Below are 22,962 nucleotides of genomic sequence, written 5' to 3' on the forward strand. Positions count from 1 at the left end.
CAATTAAAAGTTTCCTTCACGCTGCCCTGCAGGGGTCCCGGGGTGCTCCGGCGGGCACTCGGTGGCATTTTTGTAAAATTTTGTCACCTTCATTTGTCGGTCTCCTGAAGGTACCCGTCAGTTGCTCTGACGGTATCTTGTAGTGGCCCCTGTGGGGTCCGACTGGGTACCGCGTGCTTATCACATCCAGGTGGGGCAGTTGTAGGGTCCCTGCCGAATGCCCTAGTCTCTACCAGACTAACTACGCCGGCTATAGGGAGTATATTTGCCAGGGATTCACTTGCCTGCTCTCAAGAAATTGGAAGAGAAAGAGAAAGTTCTGGATCGTGTCACCTATCTAAAGCTTAACCCCACTACAGAACAACTCCCAGCATTCTACGGCCTTCCCAAGATCCACAAATCGGCCGAAGCTCGGGCGAAAACCTTCTGAGCTTCGGCCGACCGTCGATATGCCTACCGACGCCTGGGCGTGCTTCGGCAGGCAAATAGTGTTACTTACATTTGCAATGGATTTGTACTTTTAACTAGTCATTTTGTGGGAAAAACTTCGGAAAGGCAAGTTTTATTTCAGCCTCAGTTCATGAATATATAAATTGTGATAATAAAATCGACACATCGAAACCAACAGCAAAAAAAAGAAGTATTGCCCTCGTTATCCACATTTCATTTATTATCAATTATCTGTAATGAAGATTTAACGTTGTAATTGAATTGTCTTTCATTAGAAAATTTTGGCAGCATTCTTTGACAAGTTGATATAGTATTCTTTATCATCTTATGTTATAAGCCAAACTATCGTTACGTTTTTTATGTATAAACAGGAAGGGCTGCAATCACGAAGGGGGGACAACGTATGCTGAACACTCAATTGTGTTCGTCTGCTAAATGACAATAAATGTATCAGTTTCACATGGTCTTTTGAAAAATATGGTATATCAAGAAACAGAAAAACTAACCAGTCTTTATGGTGAAGTATTTCTGTGATCATAAAGATTATGACAGAGCTCACAAAAGATACCAGAACATAGCGGATACCTTAGAAAACTTGTCCAGTAGAATGTTGAAAGATAAAGCTTCCAAACATATGGTGTCCTGAACATTCGGAATTAAGATTCCACTAGAGCAGTGTTATTTGCGGCAAGCGGATAATGGATTTCAAAGTCACCCGTCTCCCCACAATGGTGGCTTTCCGTCTAGTTTTCTGGCATCTATGCAAGATGTTTAGCATGCGGAGCGTTACAGTATAATTGCAATTGCTGTAAAGATCACTGGATTTCACGCAAAGGCTTTTTGAGCACCGTCGCATCAAAAACAGTTAGAAATGCGGGGCCAGTAGGTGTTACGTCCCGCCATGCTACAGTCTGTAATCGAGTGCGATGGGAAGCCTCTAAGGTCAAACATTCGGCAGGCTGATAGTGGCTGTAGCTGATTGACAGAGAGCACTTGTCTAGTCATCCACGGCGAATCTTCCAATCACCAAGAAGCCTTATGGAGACTGCAACATACTACATACAGTACTTGCTGACAAAGTAAAAAAAACGTTAGTGTCAAGGCGATACCGATGGCTGTTGGTGGTATTGTGTTCTACGCAACCTGAGGTGTCTTTCACTGGTCATTTTTCGATTGGAGACAAAAGAAAGGTTAATTCCTATAATGGCACAGTTCTGGCGGTCTTTTCTTCTTACTCTTCAACAAAAATGCTGCGCCCAAACTCTCGACTAGACTAGTAGTGACGTACCTAGCGCCACGCTGTGAATATACCTGTGTTTTCACCCAATCAAGAAATATTTAAGACAGTCAGTTTGTTAAAACCGCTCTCAAATTTTCGGCAGAGGCCTTGAAGTGCACCCCACCTCTTGGTTCCTGCTGTTGTGCAAAGTTTAGCAACGCGTGTCATTACATGCACTTAACAGCCGCCTTACACCAACAGCTTTCTCCACTTCATTAGAACGTCATTAATCATCCCGTGTGTGGGGTAGTGCTCACGTGGCTTCGGCACGCCCGGCGGAACAAGGCAGGCCGCCCGCCAACAGGCTCACGGCGTGCCGGAAAAAGTCACTCACGGACGTGTATCATTCGTTGGGTATCATTTCAACTTTGGGAGCAATATCTTAATCACAGACAGCATGTTTCAGGGACGAGAATGTTTCTCACAGGCTGGAAATTATTTCTCGAGTAAATTTGACGAGTCGAGCTGAGAATCGCGACAAATCATTTACCGGTGTGATGAAAAGGGTACATCTTGTATTTCACGTCCGACGTTGTTAACTGTAATGTTTTAAACAGTGTTGTCAAATGGTTTATAACTAATTGCTTCCATAGCCATGTATATATCTCAGGATGCACCATTTACTAAATAATCCGTAGCTGTGATCAGTGCTCCTACATCAGTAGACTCAAGTTGCAGTAATGCTAATGCCTCGCTTTGGGAGAAAACTGCACTACTGCAGTACTGGCGCTGTCCATGATGGCCTCTCCCTTGTCAATATACGAAAGATACCGTTAATATCTATGATGTAATTTTATTAGCATTTCCTGCCACAGTCCAGATATGAAAATTTCTTGTCAAGCTACATGAAACAATTCCTGTCTGTTCAGTCTGTACTCTCCGCATACTGTATACATGTACATCAACTAATGTAGTCTCTACCAGGCCCCGCGGATGGCTGGGAAAATAGTAGAAATTGGCCAAACAGAGTGAATAGTATGCTAAGGGAGTCGACTACAGAGAGAGGGTCCAATCTGCCATCCTAACGGAGCCTGCAAGTGAAATCCTGGCAAATATTCTCCCTATAGCCGGCGTAGTTAGTCTGGTAGAGACTACAACTAACGACTCAGAGGTGCAGGAATGTTGGCTGCTGGTGAGGCGGGGCCGGCGGTCCGCAGGGTTGGTAGCGGCTGAACCTGGTCAGTATCATCAGCCTGTAGTCATGATCCGGTGAACGTCCGTCAATCCCGCACGAAGTTGGTAGGACAGCCATGGTTTCTGGTTAAATTGACAATGTTACCGTGCGAAAAGGTACATTATCAATTACTTAAATCATATTCCAAATGGCTTCCAAAAACAATGTCGGTGTATTGAAAGAAAAGAACTTAAATACTTGCGCTTGGAGGGTTTCTTTTATTTTTTTCGCGTTTTAAGAGCAACTTGGACTGACTGCTGCGATGATTGTATGATCTTCACAAAATGTTCATGCTATGGTCATGACATTTCAAGGGTAAATAGTTATAGGGCTCTTGAGGGAGTGGTGTGGCGTTTTGAGCCCATCCAGTTCTTCAGCTATTGCTGACCTAACACAGGCAGACACACACACACACACACACACACACACACACACACACACACACACATACACACACACACACATACACACACACACACACACACACACACACACAAAGACACGTACACACACACAAAGACACACATATAGAACCTCCATTTTCCATGGTGGTCATGAGACAATTGTAAAGGTTAACATCATTTATATAAGGTCACGGGACTAGTTTGAGAGAGCGTCAGTTCGGAATAGTTGCAGTGGAAGAGTTTTGGCGGCTGATATTCACACCGCGGCTGAGTGTAGCCGGGTTCGATACCCTCCAATTGACCCGCCATCGCCAGGAAGGAGCTCGCCTCGCTGCCATCAGCCGTTTCTCCGCCGACGTCCAGGAGAGACCCGATCAACCTGCACAGTTACAGGATACACGGGGAAATCAATAAACCTAGTAGAAAGTTTGTGCCAAAACAGATCAACTCCACAGAACAAGGAGAAACGATATAAAGCTAGTCTCTACCAGACTAACCGCGCCGGCTATAGGGAGAACATTTGCCGGGCCGGGGGACTTTGACCATGGAGGGTTTCTCCGTAGCCGACTCTCTTCATACAATTGACTCTATTTCATTTGGCCAATTTCTGCTATTTTCCCAGCGACCCGCGGAGGCTGGTAGAGCCTAGTATAAAGCCGGCAGTAGAGCTATCCGAAAACAAAACGTATTGGACCGGGACGAAAGTAGTCATGACCAGGAAGGTGTACGTAAGTCCGTGCTACTCGGTGTTATCCGTCACTGATTGTAGAAAGGCTACCCTGATATCCCCACGGGCTAGGACTGAGCATTTTCAACGGATGAAATATTATGAACATTCTACAGCACCCCACTCTTACCTGGCTTTAGCTGATTGTCGAGTAGAAAAGCAAAATGATTCTCTCGTTCGTGTAGAATCGCTCACAATGTACTCATAGCCCGACCAACTCATCAGCTTCAACAGATATGCGAACAAAGCTGAGCCCTGATCCTGCGGCTCGCTCTGGGCACTTCCGCGGCGCTGAACTCCAGCTGACCCGCACACATTCCACCTGCCAGGGTCCTGATCGGGCCTCCATGACAGTTTCCCCGACTGATTTATGGCGTTTTGCTACCGTGCACCACTTCCATCTGCTGACCCGACACGACCTCCTGTAATTCGACATAAGCACTCACTTGTTACACTCAATACAATGTACCGACGATCGCCAATGTGTTTCTTCCAGCCAAGCGGAATAACTTCAGGCAGTGCATGGGACCCAGTTTTCTTTTTGTCCTGTATTCGCTGTCATTTCTACAAGCTCAAGCCAAAACTAAGAGCCGAAGGTGCTTAAGAAATCTAGACTTAATGCCACACGTATGCTACTCGTCAAGTTCCACCTACATCAGTTAAAGAGCGACGTATTCATTTTTCACTCGTTACGAAAGGATCTCCAACAAAACCTGCAGTTTACACTTTCTCGATTCTGCCACAAGACATTCCGTGTACGTGAGTTTCTCAGTTCAGTTTCAATTACATGTACAAAACACTTCACTGACAGCCGGGCCTCCTGCACAGACCTTCTGGGTAGTTGGTGGTTTCACTGACGTGAAGAAAAACGTGCCTACGTTACTTGTATACTTATCAGCGTCCCTCTTGACTTCAGACTCATATCTACACAAATGAGGTAACTTTCGGAAATGGCACTAGACACGATAACGTCCTTGTGTACTGGTTGCAAATAGATATATGACAGGGTGAAATATTTAGAAAATAAGGATTTATCATTAGATGATCTGATAGTTCCAATAAGATGTTTTTGTAATCATCATGCCGCGTCAGCCTCTCCCATATGGGGACTAGTGTTGAAATGAAGGCTACGAAAATTCAGCACCATGCAAACTACGTGTACCACGATGGCAATAAATGTCTATACAACTGTCCAAACAAAGACCGACGTCTGTTGTCCTACGCGGCCCCAATAAAGTTAAAAACTCACGTCAAGGTAGAAAATATATTTCAACATAATGCATGTGTTGAATAGTTACAAGAAATGTCATTTCTTAAATGCCATTCATCAAACATTCACAGATGATGGACAACAGTTTCGTGTTGCCGAGGATACGTGTTTGTCCTTAACACAACAGAGAAAAGACGTTAAGTAGATATTCTAAGGTCCGTCTACCATCGGAGTGATGTGATTTGTTAGTGTATGTCAGACGCCGATGACGGTGTGACGATGCGGAGTCTGTTTATTTTCACTAGTGAAACGTTACAGACGGGCGTGCCAGAGACGCGTCGAATGATAATTAAGAGGAGTGCTCCACGTACGAAAAGTGTCAAGACTGATTTTCACCAATCCTTTTATATCTACAAAATTCACAAGATCGACCATCTGTTGTTTTTTATACGTCATTCTACCTAATCAACTTTTAACATTACCTGATAATGTCATGTGAAGGCGGAGTGATACAGTGTTAACAAATGTGGCCATACCCAAACGCGATAAGCACAGCCACCAGGCAATGAAATTCACCTCTGCTTTATTATTTTATGATAACGCATGGTTGATGTGCATCTCAAACCGGAAAGGCGTTTCCAACATTAGCAAGCAACAGAAAAAAAATCGTCCATGCATTCGTTTGACATTACTCTTCTTCCGGAATGTGCGACCTGCGAATAAACTCAGGCCGGTTGCGTGGCTGGAAGCTTTGATCTGCTTCCAACGTTCAGCGGTGTCGGTGGGGAGCCGGCGGCCCGCGAGCCGTGCTGGGGGAGAAGGGCGGGGGAAGGTTCTCCTGACTCCCACCCGCCGCGACTCCACTACACGGGTAGTAAATCAACAGGCGCGGCAACCTGGCAAAGCCAAGATTGATGTTCGTGAAGGAACCTGCTATCGTGCACTATGGAAATGTTTGAAAACGTCAGCCGCACCAAAAGCCTGGTGGAAACACTGATATTCATTTCTATCAAAGCAAAAAAAAAATAGCAGTAGATAAATTTTAAAGCAAAAAGGTTAGGAAGTGGCTATTGACAGGATAATCCTGTCAGCAGTGGAAAAATCTGTACTGCTGACAGGATCATCCTGTCAATGGCCACTTCCTAATTCTTTTTGCTTTTAAACTTATCTACTGCTATTTTTTTCAGGCAAAAACTTGAGACGAACTGTGGTGATGTAGAATTGCATGTTCCGTAAGCCTACAGTACTCTGTGTGAAATATTGACAGGTAAAAATGAGCACCAGAGGCCCTCGCATAGGGATCTTCTATATGTACGATTTCAAGAGTTGCAGTATTTTTTTAAATGGGGAAAATGTAAAGATTACCGCCAAAATATGTAATTCCCGAATGGACGAATATGTTGGAGTACAAGCTAAAACAGAGTTCGGCTGGCGGCATTTCGATTCCCGATAAGCCTTATCCTATAGTCGTTTGAAGAGGTTTACTGATTTCGATATCGATACTTTATAAACGGAAGCACTCGTGGTGTATGCATGAATCAAGGATCTGCACCCAAGCCAACTGACTGGTTGAAACGAGTACATTCACTAGTTGAGGCCTCTCTAGCAGGTTTGACCCTAAACCCCGCTATCCTGATAGCCTCTTGGCTTGTCAGAACGCATCGAGCCGCCATATTACAGCGTCCGTCTCACCTAAAAAGGATCCTCCCTCCCCTTGGAAAGACCCACAACACAAACGGTCAATGCGTCTCTGGGCATGCGCATGTGTGCGGGGACCGATTGTTAGTGGAAAAGAAGCACGATTGGACCTGTAAAATATGTATATACGCATATGTATATGTCTATGTATATGTATATTGCATGTGAATGTAAAGATGCGGGTCCCGATCGGCAAAGGTGGTGGCAGTGTGGAGGAATTTCGTCAGCATCTTCTTTCCCTCTGTTGTAGTTGAGTGCACTCTTGTCCTTTTCGTGAACCCGATCCGAGATTGACAGGAAAGTTTGTAAGTTTGGCATCAACAGGCAAAGCTGTGAAATTCAATATGGCTCCCACCGGGAGATCAGTGGTAAGAGGTCCCTGTCATCTGTGACCCCGGTCGCCACCCAAACAGCCGTAAATCATTACAAACCAGCCCGTCTGAGCTCATGGCACAGGACATTAATCATCCTCAAACGGCTTGTCTGACAATGTCACTGGGCTATGAAATGTACCACATTTGCTTCCAAAGGGTCATGCATTCTCAGAAATATGTATCCCAGTGAAAATGGTATCGTCTTGATTTTTGAGCTCATGCCAAAGTAAGACCTTACCTTGCGTCACGTTGACTTTGAGTCTTCAGAAACAGACTCCTTGTGGAGGGACCATCGTTTTGTATAATGTAAGGCAAGATAGATGCCTTTAACGCTGTTCCCGCTATACGCTTCATCTGTAAATAGATATTACAATTTAGATTGAGACATCTCTGTTGAAGAAACGTAAATAGGGAAAAAGTAAAACATTATTTTTGTGTGTATTCTTATATGAACTCATTTCAAATTCAGGCGTGTTGCTTCCTCAACTTCTGCAGTCCGGGTTTCTATTGGGGATGTGAGAACCAGGTACCCATTCTGCTCACCGCATTGCATGCCGAATTCTGTAAATACCACCTCATGTATAGCTATGGCATTTATTCGCCGTAAACATCCTGGTTTAGATGGGACATAAGCGGAATCCAGCCCTACTGCGATGTGAACTTTTCAACTCAAAACGCGGTGGATGACAGATAGCGGAACTGCTGGCGTTGTGCATTCTATTTTTTTTCAAATTACCACAAACTCACAGAATGACTGCAAACCCTCAATCTGTACATATGGCAAGCCGCTTGATGCCGAGTGAACATATGAGACCTGTATGCGCCCTACACCAAACAGTTGGCCACTGGGTGACCCCGCAGCTTGGCTTTCTCGGCGAAAACAGAACTTCGCGATGATGGAAGCTGTCAGTGCAGTTTGCTTTGATGTCCTGTATTTGTTTAGGAACTGTGGTAAGGATCAGCTCGCTCGGAGGACATTGGGTCAGTTGTTTTGTCTTCAATGTTTCTGCAAACCAACAAGATGTCTGGTGACGGTGTCAAGAACCTGCAATAATTTACAGACTTTGGGTGTAGAACCAACCACGGACGAGGACAAAATCATAAATGACGGCAGTATGTGTTGAAATGAAGAAGAAAAAAACAATCTAAACAGAAACGTTTGAGTCAACGATTTATAGGAATCCCAACTGGGCTGTCCTTTTTAGGGAAGGAAACATTTTCTTCACTTGACATTAGCTGTGGCATCAGCGCGAGTTCAGCGTATGCATTGACAGTCAAACATCTTTTCAACCCTGATCAAACACTCGATTAGAGTCGATAAACACTCGATTTGGGGCCAACTTCTACGAGAAGAAATTTGAACTTATGAAGAAGTGCTTATAGTAGAGTAGAGCAGAGTTGGGTAGAGTAGGCTAGTAGAGTAGAGTAGAGTAGAGTAGAGTAGAGTAGAGTAGAGTAGAGTAGCAGAGCAGAGCAGAGTAGAGTAGAGTAGAGTAGAGTAGAGTAGAGTAGAGTAGAGTAGAGTAGAGTAGAGTAGAGTAAAGTAGAGTAGACTGATAGAGTAGAGTAGAGTTAGAGTAGAGTAGAGTAGAGTAGAGTAGAGTAGAGTAGACTGATAGAGTAGAGCAGAGCAGAGCAGAGTAGAGTAGAGTAGAGTAGAGTAGAGTAGAGTAGAGTAGAGTAGAGTAGAGTAGAGTAGAGTAGAGTAGAGTAGAGTAGAGTAGAGTACACGCGCTTAGAAAGACGGTACTCGCGGTATTTGTGTATCGGGGTATATTGGAGCCTACAGGAGTTATCTAAAAGTGTATGTGTATGGGGTGTGTACGAATTTGGCAATGCTAACGTGGCCCGCAATGAAGGGAAAGCCACATTTCATCCGGGTAGTTTGAAACATTTTGCTTGATGGGTTCAGTTTGAGACCCGAAAACGCACACCTGTCCGTTTACATTCAAATGTGATTATAAAAAAAAACTTACTCCTCCGGTGAAAACTCCTTTTGGGAGCACCGAACTCAATCAGAATATTATAATGTGCGCCATTATATGGCATTCCCTGAAATATTCTATCTAAAGTTGGCCAGGTTTTATCGTTGTATATCACCTCTTAACCTCGTTATCATTTCAGCAGATACAGCATACATATTTTCTCCATGTCCATGCCCAAACGTCGCGCACTGTCAACTTGTCAGTGAAAAAGCCTGTGCGTCCGTTTCTAGGATGAGAGGACCGATCTCGCTCTTCTGAGTGAACTGAATACAACCCGATAGGAGCTTGTGAAGGCTCCATTCCGTGTACACAAGTCGGACCTGCATACCCCCGCCTGTGTCGTCCTGACAGCTCCTGAGGATCTGGATGATTTATAACAGATGTGGCGATGGGAAAGTGCCCCCTGTCACTCAACTCTTCGTGGCATCTGAGTGCCGCCATATTTATCTATAATCTTCCTCTTGCAAACTTGTGCCGTTCTTGTTTGTTTCCCGAGCGGCAAAATTCATCCTCCAGAGTAGAATCTCCTTACAGTAAGGTGAAGGTTATGGTAAACATTATGATGCGACAGTGGTGACTAAATCCTGTGGAGTTCCCTTGCCGTCCCTGTTCAGTATGTCTCTTTGTTACTTTGGGAATGTCTGACCTTTGGGTGAACTCTGAAAAGAATCTGACCTGGGTCACTGAATGTGCTCCAATAAAGTCAACCTGCCGAAGATATTGTAATGGAATCCGTCTCCGGCGGGCGGGTGGTGGATTCATTTAGGGAGAAGGATTTTTACCTAATCCCTGACCGCTTGTGGTTGTCAAACAAACTGTAAATCAAACGTCAGGGTCATGCCGGGGGCAAGATTTATGGTTTCCAGTGCTCCATGGTCAGCCAATACCGGACGCGTTTGGCATCCACCGTACGGCTCTTCTGAAAGTACGGAGGAAAAATGTACAGAGCTTATTTTAGTCCATCACAGAATACAGAAAGAGTTGCATGCAGCAATTCCGCCTTGGTGGCGGAGTCAGCAGTCGCCAAAGTAAAACACCCTTCAATGTAATTATACGATAGCGAAAGAAGTGTACTTTTTAACCTTATCAAAGAAAAATTCCCATATTTCGAACATCTAAATGCAACAGACAAATTCATATTTTTATTACGCCTGGATAATCCTTGTATAAGAAATATGGTCTGTTCATACATTTACACATGTACAAAGAAGCAAGAAGAAGTCGACTCTACTGGACTAGCTTAGTTAATAACACGTTTGTCTACTCTATATGTTTACAGCTTGTATTGTTGTATTTACGTCCTTGTACATGTATGTTCCATGTGTTAAGTTAGACGACCTGTACCTAGCCCCTCGGGGCATGAATGCACAATAAAGGTCTTTCATTCATTCATTATTCTTGTATGTATTCTAACGTTATCTATTCCAACCATCTACGCAAAACTTTGCACAAATATACCTCTAAATATTGGAAACCGTACAGATGCAATAGAAGTTTTGCCTTATTGAATCCCTTTCACATGCTGTTGAAACTTGCCGAGTGCATTGTGAAATATGAAATCAAGTTTTACACATTGTAGTTTCTAGGGCGTGTAGACACCAACCTTGGATGGATGAAGAGATGGGTTCGGGTGGGACGGACAATCCAAACATTTACTACTTCCTCTGTTTTTAATACACCACAGTGTACATCACCTCTCTCGTGTACGAATACCACAAACTCCTTCACACAATCATTAACAAGATGGACGTGTTTCCTTGTACATGTTTCACGGTTAAAAGTCGACTCTATTGACTCGAAATCTCCCTTATATGCGTGGTGCTTCGGTCGTTGCTGTGTTTCTTCAATTGCTTCCGCGTGAAACGTTCTTTGTATTTTCCTCCCTTCTGGGGAATCCGAAGGAAGATGTTGCTTTTCCGGGTGTTTCCCGTTGTTCTTCCTCTTTGCTTAGTATCCGTATAAGGGTGGATGAGGTATAGTCGATCAATCATACATCTTCATTACAAAGTATCTTTACATTATCTACACAACACAAATGGGAAGTGAAATATTCTGTATTTACTCGCATCAGAGTTATCATGATTAGATACATATCTTGACTACATCACATCTTCCCAAGTCGTTGTGGTCCCAAATTGGGTATCAAATTGACATGTTACCGTAGTTCAAGCTAATATACAAACTATATCAACAGAAACAGAGTCAGCTGGTAATGATGAATAGGCGGATATTTGGTGAGGTTTAATGAGACGTTCTGTACAGAGAGAAAGAGACTCCCGAGGCCCAATGAAAACAGGTGCCTTTCTCTGTGCTGGTCCTGGAAGAGAGGCTGTCCCGGGTACAACTGAAGACGTCCGAATTAAGTCTCATTTGCGATTGATTAATGTCCTGTGCCATGAGCTCAGACGGGCTGGTTTGTAATGATTTACGGCTGTTTGGGTGGCGACCGGGGTCACAGATGACAGGGGTCCTCATCACCCCCCGCCCGCTGGGACCCAGATTGGATTTCCTGAATTCTCCTGTTGATGCCAAATTTACAAACTTCGCTGTCAATCTTAGCCAGGGTTCATTCAAAGGACACGGAAAATTTTAAACAAAAGTTGCTTCAGATTAGAACTTGAAATGCCCTTTTCCTTTCGTTAGGTGTGCTTCCGACGGCAAGACATTCTTTAAGGCCAGGGACAAAGTTACCCCATTCCATTACTCCTCTTTCGTCCATTTCTAGCGAAGTACATTTTGCGGCTGACCTGTGTGTGTTAATCGTCAACAGAAGACAAGTTTTCGTGACTCTAATATTGAGATCAATTCCGCTCCAGGCACAATAGAGCGCATGGAAGCTTTACGCCTGGAGCTTACCGGAGACACGACAGTTCTAGAACCCAAACTATTCAAGGGTTACGTTTATGAATGTTAAACATCCAGGTAAGCAAATAGAGTGGTACAATTTAAACATTACTACTGGACAAAATACGATAAAAATCGGATGTTTCGGGCGTCCATCCGAATGCCCTTTTTCAACGAGTTTCTAAATTGTACCACTCTATTCAAGGGATAGTCCGCGCCGTGGCAGGTATTGCGGAAACAGCAGTCAAAGGATGATTGGAGCACGAACAAACGTCTGAAAAATTATTCATGACAACTTGGTGGCCACCTTTGGAACATCCGCAGTACATTGATGGCGACAGTTACACGAATCCAATTTAGGTTGCAGCGAGATCGCCGTCAGTTCGTCATATATATCATATGAGTAAGCCATGTGCCTTCATGTGTAGGTGTATGTACTGTAGAGGGTTTCTGTGCGTGGTACTAGTGCGCTATCACCAGGCAGTTATTGCAGGAATTTGATTAGAAAATATGAGGGCGAAGGACAGCATCATTTTTAAAATATCATCTCCTTTTTCCACGCCTTTTTTTCATTGTAGCAAAACCTGTTTGCTACATGCCTAAAAGCCGATGGCTCACTTGTCCTATATAAGTTATAGCTTACATTTCTATGACTTTCAGCAAAACCGTAAGTCGATGTGCACGGTGACACCTCTGTCCTTATCCATTCAGACACGGTATAACCAGCGAGGAAACCTTCGTTACACAGTAGCCAAGATTCTCTCGGCATTCTGCTCGGTTGATTCATAGCCCCATAAATCTTGCCCCTTCCACGACCTCTTTATCTTTTGATTTACAGCAGTTGACAGGGATCAGCGGGACGGACTGGCCGCCTCCTCCCCCGACCACGATACCGCGGAAGAGCTCGGCGTTCCTCGCGGGGTGCCAGGCATGTTTGGAACAGATCATGGAGTCGATCTGAATTCTCAGAAAGTTCACCGGCAGGTCACAAATTCCACCAGTGAAAGGCATTAAGCAATTTTGGCTACGGAAGGTGTTTCAAGAAGCTTACAAACTGCTATGATGGGTCGAACCTTTCAGCAATGTGATTTAAAGGGTACGGACTGAAGAACTGCTCCGGAAGTCGTCTATTTCTCCAACTTTGCGGTCTAGATAACCCAGGGTTAACCTTTGGGTGATGGACAGCGCCAAGCGGCGGCTTTGCCTTGTCTTTCGCTGGTTGAACTAAATGCTATAAACAGTTCGTTTTGTATGATACCGAAAATGGCCCCGTGACTGACAAAATCAGGTCTCAGCGTGTTCTATTCCTCATGAAACAGCCGTGTGTTGGTTGATAAGGGGGTTAGGGTATCATGTAGAAAGGGACGAATTACGCGGACAGAATTCCTCGATTCTTTTCTTGTCTTTGATTTTTGGAACGCTTCATAAATGGTAACCATATATCAGAAACATTCTATTCTAAAATGCTCACAGTGTTCGTGAACCTCGGTGGAGTACATACATAAAACTACCTGTATCAATTTACTGAGGCGTACAGATATTCTCCTCTAGCATTGTCCTTTGGTGAGAGTGATCTGGTGCAACATGAAGCTGGTATGGCCAAATAACGTCTTGTTTAATTAAAAACCTCGATATCTGCCTTTGTCAACGAGGTTTTGATTGTTTTCTTCATTTGATAACGTTTCAACAGCCAAGTGCTGGAACATGTGCTCGTAACGTTACCAGGACCCGTCCTTCCCAGGACGGAAATTTGCTTGTTGGGACGATACAAATGTTTACCTTGTCCGTCCCAGAATGTGAACTTTATGACATGAAATTGATGAAAATGTATCTTCGTAAGCTTAAAATGACGAATTGAACAAGGAAAATTCGATACATTGGTTCCCAAAACCATGAGTGGGACGGAAAAAAATCAAAAGCTGGAGACACGGTTAGTATGGAGCTATTTTTTTGTTTTCCAAATAATGTCGGTTTCAGATGTGCATGTAGGGTCGCCCCAGTGGCTCTCCAGTGCCGTGATAACGTCCAGCGGGCGAGAGTGAGGAGGCGCGTGGCTAGACATCAACCGCGAAATGGTTGGTCTGATGTTATTTCCACCCCATCAAATCGCCATTAATCATCCTCGGCCGGCCGCGTGGTACAAGCCGTGAGCTGACCGGCCGCAAGATTAATGGTCCAGTGAAAGTGGTCACTATGTCCAGAGACTGACCACAAGAGGGAAGTACTTCGGCCGCATTACACGGACTCACAACACTGTAGCTGAAGTCCAATTCCTGGTAAACATCGTTATTATTGATATGTTAGAGTGATGTAGGTTTGGTGCTGCCATGTAAAGTTATCGCCAGACTCCAGTCTGTGAAGTGTGGCCGGCCTGGGAGGACTACACGTATTCGATGGCCCAGAGATAAAGCAAGAGTATACGTAATCTTTATATTATAGTCTCTGCTACGAAACACTTCAAGTTCTTCGCTCCTACCCACTAGTTTGAGTGGTTGGCTCAAAAGTACACAGGCCCACTGGACTAATTGAATTATTAATCGGTCAGACTTATCCTGGGGTCCGCCTACACAAACACGGGAACATCTGCCGCACTTCAACATCCTTCAGAGTTTTTCGTCCTTTGAGTTCAAAGACAATTTGCAGGGCCGATTCGCTCCAACTGCCGGTAACCTTTGACCACCTCCTGATCGTTCTCTGTCAATTCCACGCGTTTCTCATATCTACTTACACTCTGTACCAACGCCCTCATGTATATATATACATATATCACTAACCTATGTTGAATAAAAAAAGTTGCTAAACTTCGCACAGCTGTGCAACTGTATCCATTATGGAAGACGGAGTTGTGCATTATGTAGGTAGAAAGGTGTTGCTGGCCCGATGTCCCCTGGATGACCCCGGTAGGAAGGCTCGTGTGAACGGAGCGGTGTTGAGTGACTCCAAGCAGGTGACGTTGCCAGCGCGGGTGACGGGAGGGGCAGGCGGACTCGGCGGGTCCAGGGGTCTGGAGGGATTGTGTGGGAGAGAGTTTTACAGCGAGCTGAAATAAAACTGTTGATCATAGAGGAATAGAAATTATCATATGGTCCTAGTATCTTTTACGTGTCAATAGTTCTGCAGTGAATGTCACCGCAATGTCATTGCTATCCTCTCCCCAACTCTGCGGGGGGTGAAAACGAGATCGCACGGGCACGCACGGAACCTGGATTAGTATGGTCGGAGATTTTCCCAAGTCCCGCCCCTCTGTCAAAACAGCCATCACTCATATAAAAGCCGGGTTTCTGGCCGGAGAGAGAGGACGGAGAGAGCGGGATAGAGCGCAGTGCACAAGTCCGTATATACCGACCCAGACCTTCACTTCAGGTACAGCACTATTTCTTTGCGCTTTTTTAATGTTTTTTTCTGCTTCTGTCACAATAGTGACCAGATAAAGTCATATTGATAATTCATGATAATTGTTTCCATTAATGATTTCTAGTGTCGCGACTTCAAAAGTTTCAAAAATGACCGGATTACGCTTCACTATCTAAAGAATGTAGTATTTTTCAAAAAGTTGCACCGACACTGTTTAAAGCCAACGTTTCGCAGTGAGGGATCGCTAGGGAATGGTTTCTCTTCGTTAGTTCGTATAAAACTTTTTACGATATACTCGGAGTGTATAGATTCTGCAACTTTGTTATTGTTGCGATCAACTTCAAGCGAACAAGACATTGCTTCTCTCGTTAGTGTTTAAGTTTTTTCACTGTTGAGAAACAAAATGCCGTGCGCAATGTAAAGAAATGGTCTTTTTCTATTTGGTCTGTGTAGCGGGGAAATGCTTGTACATAGCAGGCTCATTTTCTGCTGTAGTCAGTAGTCCAGGCGGCTTCTCTGATTGACACACTGGCTAGCTTATGTCCCATGCTAGAAAAGGCATCTCAGACTGTACACCGGTACAGAGGAGAAGATTTACTGTGAAGTTTTGTTTAACGAGGAGATAATCGATGTATAAGTACGAGAGGTTACAGCGGGTCAGTAGACGAGCGCGTGCACGGTAGCGAGTGGTCATAAATCAGTCTGCGGCCCTGTCAGTGGGCCGGGCCGGGCCGGGCCGCCTGTTGGCAGGTCAGGCAGAGTTCAGCCCGGGAAAAACGGAGAACTTCTACACATGGCCTGGCGGGAAGGTGAACCACGCACAACCGTTTTGAACCGTGGGATTTTCGTCTGTTTTTCTTTTTCTTGTAACATAAACGCGTGTCGTACGTCCGTACTTCGCGATCGTACCATCCTTACTTCTGAAACCAACCACTGATCAGTTGTATAAACAGAGAGAGTACTGATCAGGTTGTATATATTTATGTATGTATATATATATAGAGAGAGAGGGAGGGAGAGAGAGAGTGTGTGTTTAACGTACGCAAAGCCTGTCGACTCCTGACTGACGCTAGGACGACATCGGCAGCAGGCGTCGGTCCGGACCCGACCACATTGCACGCCACTGATTCGGACGTGCGGAAGATTTTCCACTTCATCTTGTACGTGTGGTATCCGATGTGCAATATCATATCCATCGAACAAGAATTAAAGAAACAATACGATGGGCTCGAAGTCTCAAACCGACAAGGCCTAATAGCTATGTTAGAAGTTGACTTACAGAAATAAACGTTTTAAAAGTGCGGCAGCCTTTTAAAAACTACCCCTGCCACGGGATCACATGAGATTTTAGACAGAAACCTTCACTTTGTGTTGATATTAGAATCAACTTTAACCTACAAAACTTAAACGCGCTCTAGCTGAACCAACACGCTTGGCTTCTGTCCACCGGAAAGCTGCGCCTGTACAACGCCAGCCTGTGTGGCGTTGGGGATAGGCTGGGTGTGTAGTGTTGGGGATAGGCTGGGTGTGTAGTGTAGGGGATAGGCTGGGTGTGTAGTGTTGGGGATAGGCTGGGTGTGTATGTAATGTAGGGAATATGCTGGGTGTGTAGTGTTGGGGATAGGCTGGGTGTGAAGATTTGGGACAGGCTGGATGTGTAGTGTAGGGATAGCCTGGGTGTGTAGGGTAAGGGATAGGCTGGGTGTGTAGTGTTGGGGACAGGCTGGGTGTGTAGTGTTGGGATAGCCTGGGTGTGTAGTGTAGGGGATAGGCTGGGTGTGTAGTGTTGGGGACAGGCTGGGTGTGTAGTGCAGGGATAGGCTGGGTGTGTAGTGTTGGGGACAGGCTGGGTGTGTAGTATAGGGGACAGGCTGGGTGTGTAGTGTTGGGGACAGGCTGGGTGTGTAGTGTAGGGGATAGGCTAGGTGAGTGCTGAAAATAGGCTGGGCGAGGAAGGGTCTCATGCCATACCGAGTGCAGCGAGACCACCGAAGTTACGTCCACGATATTCTTAAAGCAAACATTTATGTCGACATCTGTCTTATTATCTACACATAGATTTCCTTATCAACAATACTCTAAATTATCCTAAAACGGACCGACTAAAAAGGAAGCTGTTTGGACCTACCGGCGCCGGTATCACTGTGGGCAGCGGTTGGCACCGGAATATTTACACAATTACTGTGAACAATATTTGTCTGCACAACCTGACATTTCCGATATGACGATATAAACTTCGATTCCTATTATTAGACTTCTCCATTTCCCGGTGCAAATATTGGTATATCCGCGGTACGCCGTCCCGCCGATCCGTGTGTTGTGACCCCTCCCTATCCTTCACCGCTAGCTGAACTATAACGCTACGCCAAACTTCCATACCTTTGGGCGATCTGACGTCAACCGCATAATTTCAAGAACCACAGGCACAACTGCGGGTCGGGAAGTGGGGTATTTGGACGGGTTATGCTAGGGTCACATTTCCCAACCGGGGCCCGGCCGGACTGTTTGCGGAAATGCAAAGTTAAAGTATTTATAAATTAATATGTACAAACTTTGCTCTTGAATACTTTTTTGGCATGTTTTATGTTTTTGTTGTCTTTTATATCATACTTCTTGTTCCCAACCCGGGACCCGGATTTGAAATGTGACCCTAGCATTAGTCGCCCCATTACGTTAGCGGCGGGACGATAGAGCCACGTGGTGCAATGATGTGCACGAATGTATAGAAAACAACTGATTCGGCAACCTGGCGCATTGTTTTATTGCTGACATACGCTTTCAAACCTCTTAGGTACAGAATTCAGAGTGTTCCACCGCATGTTGACTGCCTTTCTACCTAAAACACGGTAATACTGCTTTTGGCTAATCTCAAAAGAATAAACGTTTCAAAGTGAGAGACTTTTCAGGTACGGGTTAACATTGTGGCAGTTGCTCGTCTCTGCGCATGCGTTTGTCGCCTTAGCACGACCCGAGGAGCTGGTCATGAAAGAGTATTTACTCACTCCACAAGCGGTTTGACTAGGTGAGTTCCAAACCGTAATGTTTGCACTGTTTTACCGCAATGATACGCCAATATCACCACTTCACACGTTGTTTCTGGTAAGGACTTCGCAATAGAAAACAGATAACACAGCGCGAAGACACGATTGTCTTGTCTGTAATATCCCAGTTCAGTCAGACTGGAGGTTTTTGATGTCTCAAACTATTCGTTCTCTCATACATGAATGGTATTAGCTCTCTAAAGCTACCGCAATAGCTGGATAGCTTTCTCTGTATCCAGACATATTACTGTACTACTTTGGAGACTAACAGTGACTGGTAGTATAAACTATGTGTTTTTGATAGTGATAATAATAATGGTTTATTCGTCACAATCGGGCACTGTACAGTACAGAGTGTAAAGTACAGGGTGTAAAGTGTTTTGTATGAACCGGGGCTAGGATGTTTATCGGGCCCGCAAATGGCGCTCAATACAAAAATAGGACCAATCAAATATGTCCGTGGGAGCAGTTTGACGTTGCCAGTCGGGCTTTGTCAGTCTTAAATGTTCCTTTGCTTTGTGACAAACACTCCGCGCCTCTTCCTTCCCCAGGTCGCCACACGTTGGCGCGTGCCAGGGGACGCCTCGCGCGTGACTTTGCCCTTGCCACCGCGACCCTTCATTGACCCTGTAATGACCAATCATAAACGTCTGGCAAACTACGTCACCTTTTAACAATACAAAGTTGACCAATCATAACTTTAACTAGTTTTCCTACCGGATCTGCTATTGGAAAAGTTTCAAAAGTGACTTTCCGATTGCACCTCTCTTCTATATTGCAATCAATGAAGAGTGTATATAATAAATAAGGAGCGTTATTGAAAAGAGTTACAGTTAGAAGAGTGAGTGACTGTCCGTCATAACATCAAACTTACTGCCTCAGACTCGTCTTGTTGCGGCCACACGATGCTGGTTGAGTTGCTGGTGAACGCGGCTGTCCCCCTGGTGCTGGTACTGGTGCTGTGGAGGCTGTGGCGGCACTACTCTGTCCAGGGAGACCCTGCCTGCGACCTGCCCCTGCCCAAGGGAAGCATGGGGCTGCCGTTCATAGGGGAAACCCTCGCCTTCGCCACACAGGTCAGTCGCTTTTACAAGTCATCACCTTATTATGGCTGCCGACTAAATACTTTACTGACCCAAACCCAGTCAGCTTGTGTTCTATTATTGGTAATTCTCACTTGCTCCAAGTACACCCCATTTTCACCAGAGGCTGCTACCGGCCAGCGACCGATGAGCGACCAAATATTTGACGGATCGCTCCACAAATTTCAGAGACAAAGAACGATAATCTTTGCGTGTTGTCGGTTTTGTTGTCTCACAATCATACGATTGCACCCTGCATCATATTCCAATCGTAACATCAAGGGTCACTCAAAGCCAATTTTGGTCGCTCAGCGATCGCCGTCTATTGGAAAGGCGCCATATTGATAAACGAGTACTATTAACAAACAAATAAACAAACAAATTAGCTATTATTGTAGTAGGGGTTATGCAATATGACCGATCAGTGCAAGTACATGAGAGGAACAGCCTACATCATCACCATTGGTGACGTATTTGAGTTTAGGTAACACCGGTATGTGCGGTATAGCTTCCCGACTGACTCATTGTTTGTCCTCAGAGCCATACACACATTAAATAACCCCAGAGACATATTACTAAACTAAACGTCCTGAATTGGCTGTCGGTGGTTGCATAGGTAGGGAGTTCGCTCTTAGCTTGGATGTTCCATTAGATGTTTCTACATCAAAAAAGTTATGTCATCTTGTCTCACTGCAATTGTAAGTTTTGTCTTCTTTGTTAGGCGTACCGGAATGGAGTAGCCTCTACCGATTTTAGAATCAAATAACTCTCACGTGTTCCTGTAGACAACAGGAATATTGGCAATAGCCGACCAGTGTTTTAATAGTCTACTTGTTGTGATTCTGTCAGACAAGTCACTCCTACATAATCGTTGTTGTTGTTGATGTTACAATTATTCATGATTGTGACATTCTTCTCTTGTAGGGGGCCGACTTTAGCCGCAGCCGCCATGAGCTGTACGGGGACGTGTACAAGACCCACATCCTGGGCCGCCCGACCGTCCGCGTCAGAGGTGCCGACAACGTGCGCAAGATTCTCCACGGCGAGAACACCCTCGTCACGACGGTCTGGCCGCACAGCATCCGCCAGGTCCTCGGCACACAGAACCTCGCCATGAGCTTTGGTGAGGAGCATCGCTTCCGGAAAAGGATCGTCCTGAAAGCCTTCAACCATGACGCTATGGAGAGCTACTTGGGGTCGCTTCAGGCCGTCGTCCGAGACACGGTAGCGCGGTGGTGCGGCCCGCAGCAGCCAGTTCTCGTGTACCCGGCAACAAGAGAGATGTCGTTTCAGAGCGCAGCAGCCAGCCTGCTCGGCATCCACAGTGGCGGGGAGGACGCCCAGAGGGTCACCATACTCTTCCAAAATATGGTGGACAATCTCTTCTCGCTCCCAATAAAGATCCCATTCGGAGGACTTTCGAAGGTACACAAGTCTGGCAACATGTCCTTAGTTCAGTCGTGATTCTGTAAAGCTACTCATAATTATTCTTAATATACGTATCATGTCAATTTCAGGTAATCTCCAAGCAGATCTACACGGGGCGCGAAAATCGTATATGCTAGCCAGAGAAGGTCCAGTCAGCCAGATAAGCTCCAGCCAGCCCCGTATTTTTTTTCGCGCCCCGTGTAGATCTGCTTGGAGATTAAATTTCAGGTGCCCACTGAATTTGTCTTCTGTTCTTGTTATGTCACCAGGCTTCATCTTATTCAAAATCATCGAAAAATGTAGGTGCTGTACGTTTCCTCAATTTGTTTCTGCCTCTCTGTCGCTAGGCCCTACAGTATCGTCGAAGTATCGACCAATGGTTGGAAGGCCACATCAAAAGAAAGCAGCGAGACATCGAAAGCGGCGACGTCGGCACTGACGCCCTCTCCCGCCTGGTGTTAGCGGCGCGTGATGTCGGCCACGACCTCAGCAGCCAGGAGCTCCAGGACACCGCTGTGGAGCTGCTGTTCGCCGGGCACGAGACCACGTCCAGCGCCGCCACCTCCCTCATCATGCACCTGGCGCTGCAGCCGCAGGTGGTTCAGAAGGTGCATGAGGACCTGGAGAAGCACGGGCTGCTGCAGCCGGACCAGCCGCTGAGTCTGGAGCAGGTCGGCAGGCTGACGTACGTGGGGCAGGTCGTCAAGGAGGTGCTCAGGATAAGTCCACCAATTGGAGGAGGCTTCCGGACTGCACAGAAGACATTTGAACTAGATGTTAGTGCTTTTTACTTTGTTCTATGTGAGAAATCAATACATAAATTCGGTTCTTTTCAAAGTCTAAACCAATGGCGCTCTATTCAAGGCCAAAGACGAAAAAGCCAAAAGGTGGATTTAGGTAGAAACATCAAAGCAAAGTACAGAAATCTTAGATAAAGTTCTTCTCACCAATAGAAACATATATTTCAATATAAGTTTCTTATATGTTGCAATTGCTTCATTCCCTGACAGGGCTTCCAAGTTCCTGAAGGTTGGACCGTCACATACAGTATCCGGGATACGCATGAGTCGGCCGAGAACGAGTCCAGCCCGGAGAAGTTCGACCCGGATCGGTGGGCTGCCCTCAGCGACGGAAGCAGAAGGAGGCGCCACCACTACATCCCCTTCGGCGGCGGGCCCCGCGCATGCGCCGGGAAGGAGTTCGCCAAGCTCCAGCTGAAGCTGCTGTGCGTGGAGCTGGTGAGAACGTGCCGCTGGGAGCTCGCAGACGGCAAGGTGCCCGCCATGACGACTATACCTGTTCCACGGCCGGTCAATGGACTCCCTGTCCGATTCACTCCATGCGAACTGCAAACAAACAACACTCTGTCAGAGGCAACAACACAGAGTTCGGCTTCAGTGGCAGCTGGTCAAAGCAGTGAAGTACCTGCTGCCAGCCACACGCCCCCAAAACAAGAGGACTTTAAAGCTCCTTGTCAAATTGTGATGGCAAGAAAGTCAGAAGCATGCGGGGCATAGATTATGCGTTTAAACAATTGCTACTCTATAAAACCTGATCCGATCTATACCATGTATATCATATTTCATGTTGATAGGTCTCTGCGGGACCAAGTGTATATAGTACTAATCGACTCTGGGTGTGAGGAAGCCCAGTAACCTTTCTTCTCACTGTCTTATCTTTAATAAATTGTACGATATTGTAACATACATGTAACATACGCATCTTGATTGATTGTGGTCGAAGTTAAGTACGATTTAGACATACCACCTACACAGAAACATTTCTAGTCAGCCCAAGATGTTTAGAATTTGATTTAATTGCTGGCCACCATCGAGTCATTGAAAGACAACCAGTTATCAACACATGCGTGCAGACATAATCAAAGACCAGCCTAGCAGCCATAATAATGTAG

The 22,962-nt window shown here is 45.5% G+C and overlaps 1 protein-coding gene and 1 long non-coding RNA gene across 2 annotated transcripts; one reads left to right on the forward strand and one right to left on the reverse strand.

The window, feature by feature from the left end:
• The first annotated feature begins 15,344 nt into the window (after nt 1-15,344).
• Nucleotides 15,345-22,756, forward strand: LOC136431402 (cytochrome P450 26A1-like). Its single transcript, XM_066422756.1, has 5 exons — nt 15,345-15,508; nt 19,423-19,616; nt 20,547-21,047; nt 21,398-21,826; nt 22,061-22,756. Exons 1-5 carry the CDS (start codon nt 15,358-15,360, stop codon nt 22,565-22,567), a joined length of 1,782 nt encoding a protein of 593 aa, XP_066278853.1. The 5' UTR covers nt 15,345-15,357; the 3' UTR covers nt 22,568-22,756.
• On the reverse strand, nt 19,337-22,115 carry LOC136431403 (uncharacterized). Its single transcript, XR_010755048.1, has 2 exons — nt 21,998-22,115; nt 19,337-21,800 (listed from the first exon to the last, which is right to left on the reverse strand). It is a non-coding gene; the product is annotated as an uncharacterized lncRNA (long non-coding RNA).
• Nucleotides 22,757-22,962: the final 206 nt, after the last annotated feature.

This window comes from Branchiostoma lanceolatum, chromosome 3 (assembly GCF_035083965.1).
Source record: "Branchiostoma lanceolatum isolate klBraLanc5 chromosome 3, klBraLanc5.hap2, whole genome shotgun sequence".
NCBI lineage: Eukaryota > Metazoa > Chordata > Leptocardii > Amphioxiformes > Branchiostomatidae > Branchiostoma > Branchiostoma lanceolatum.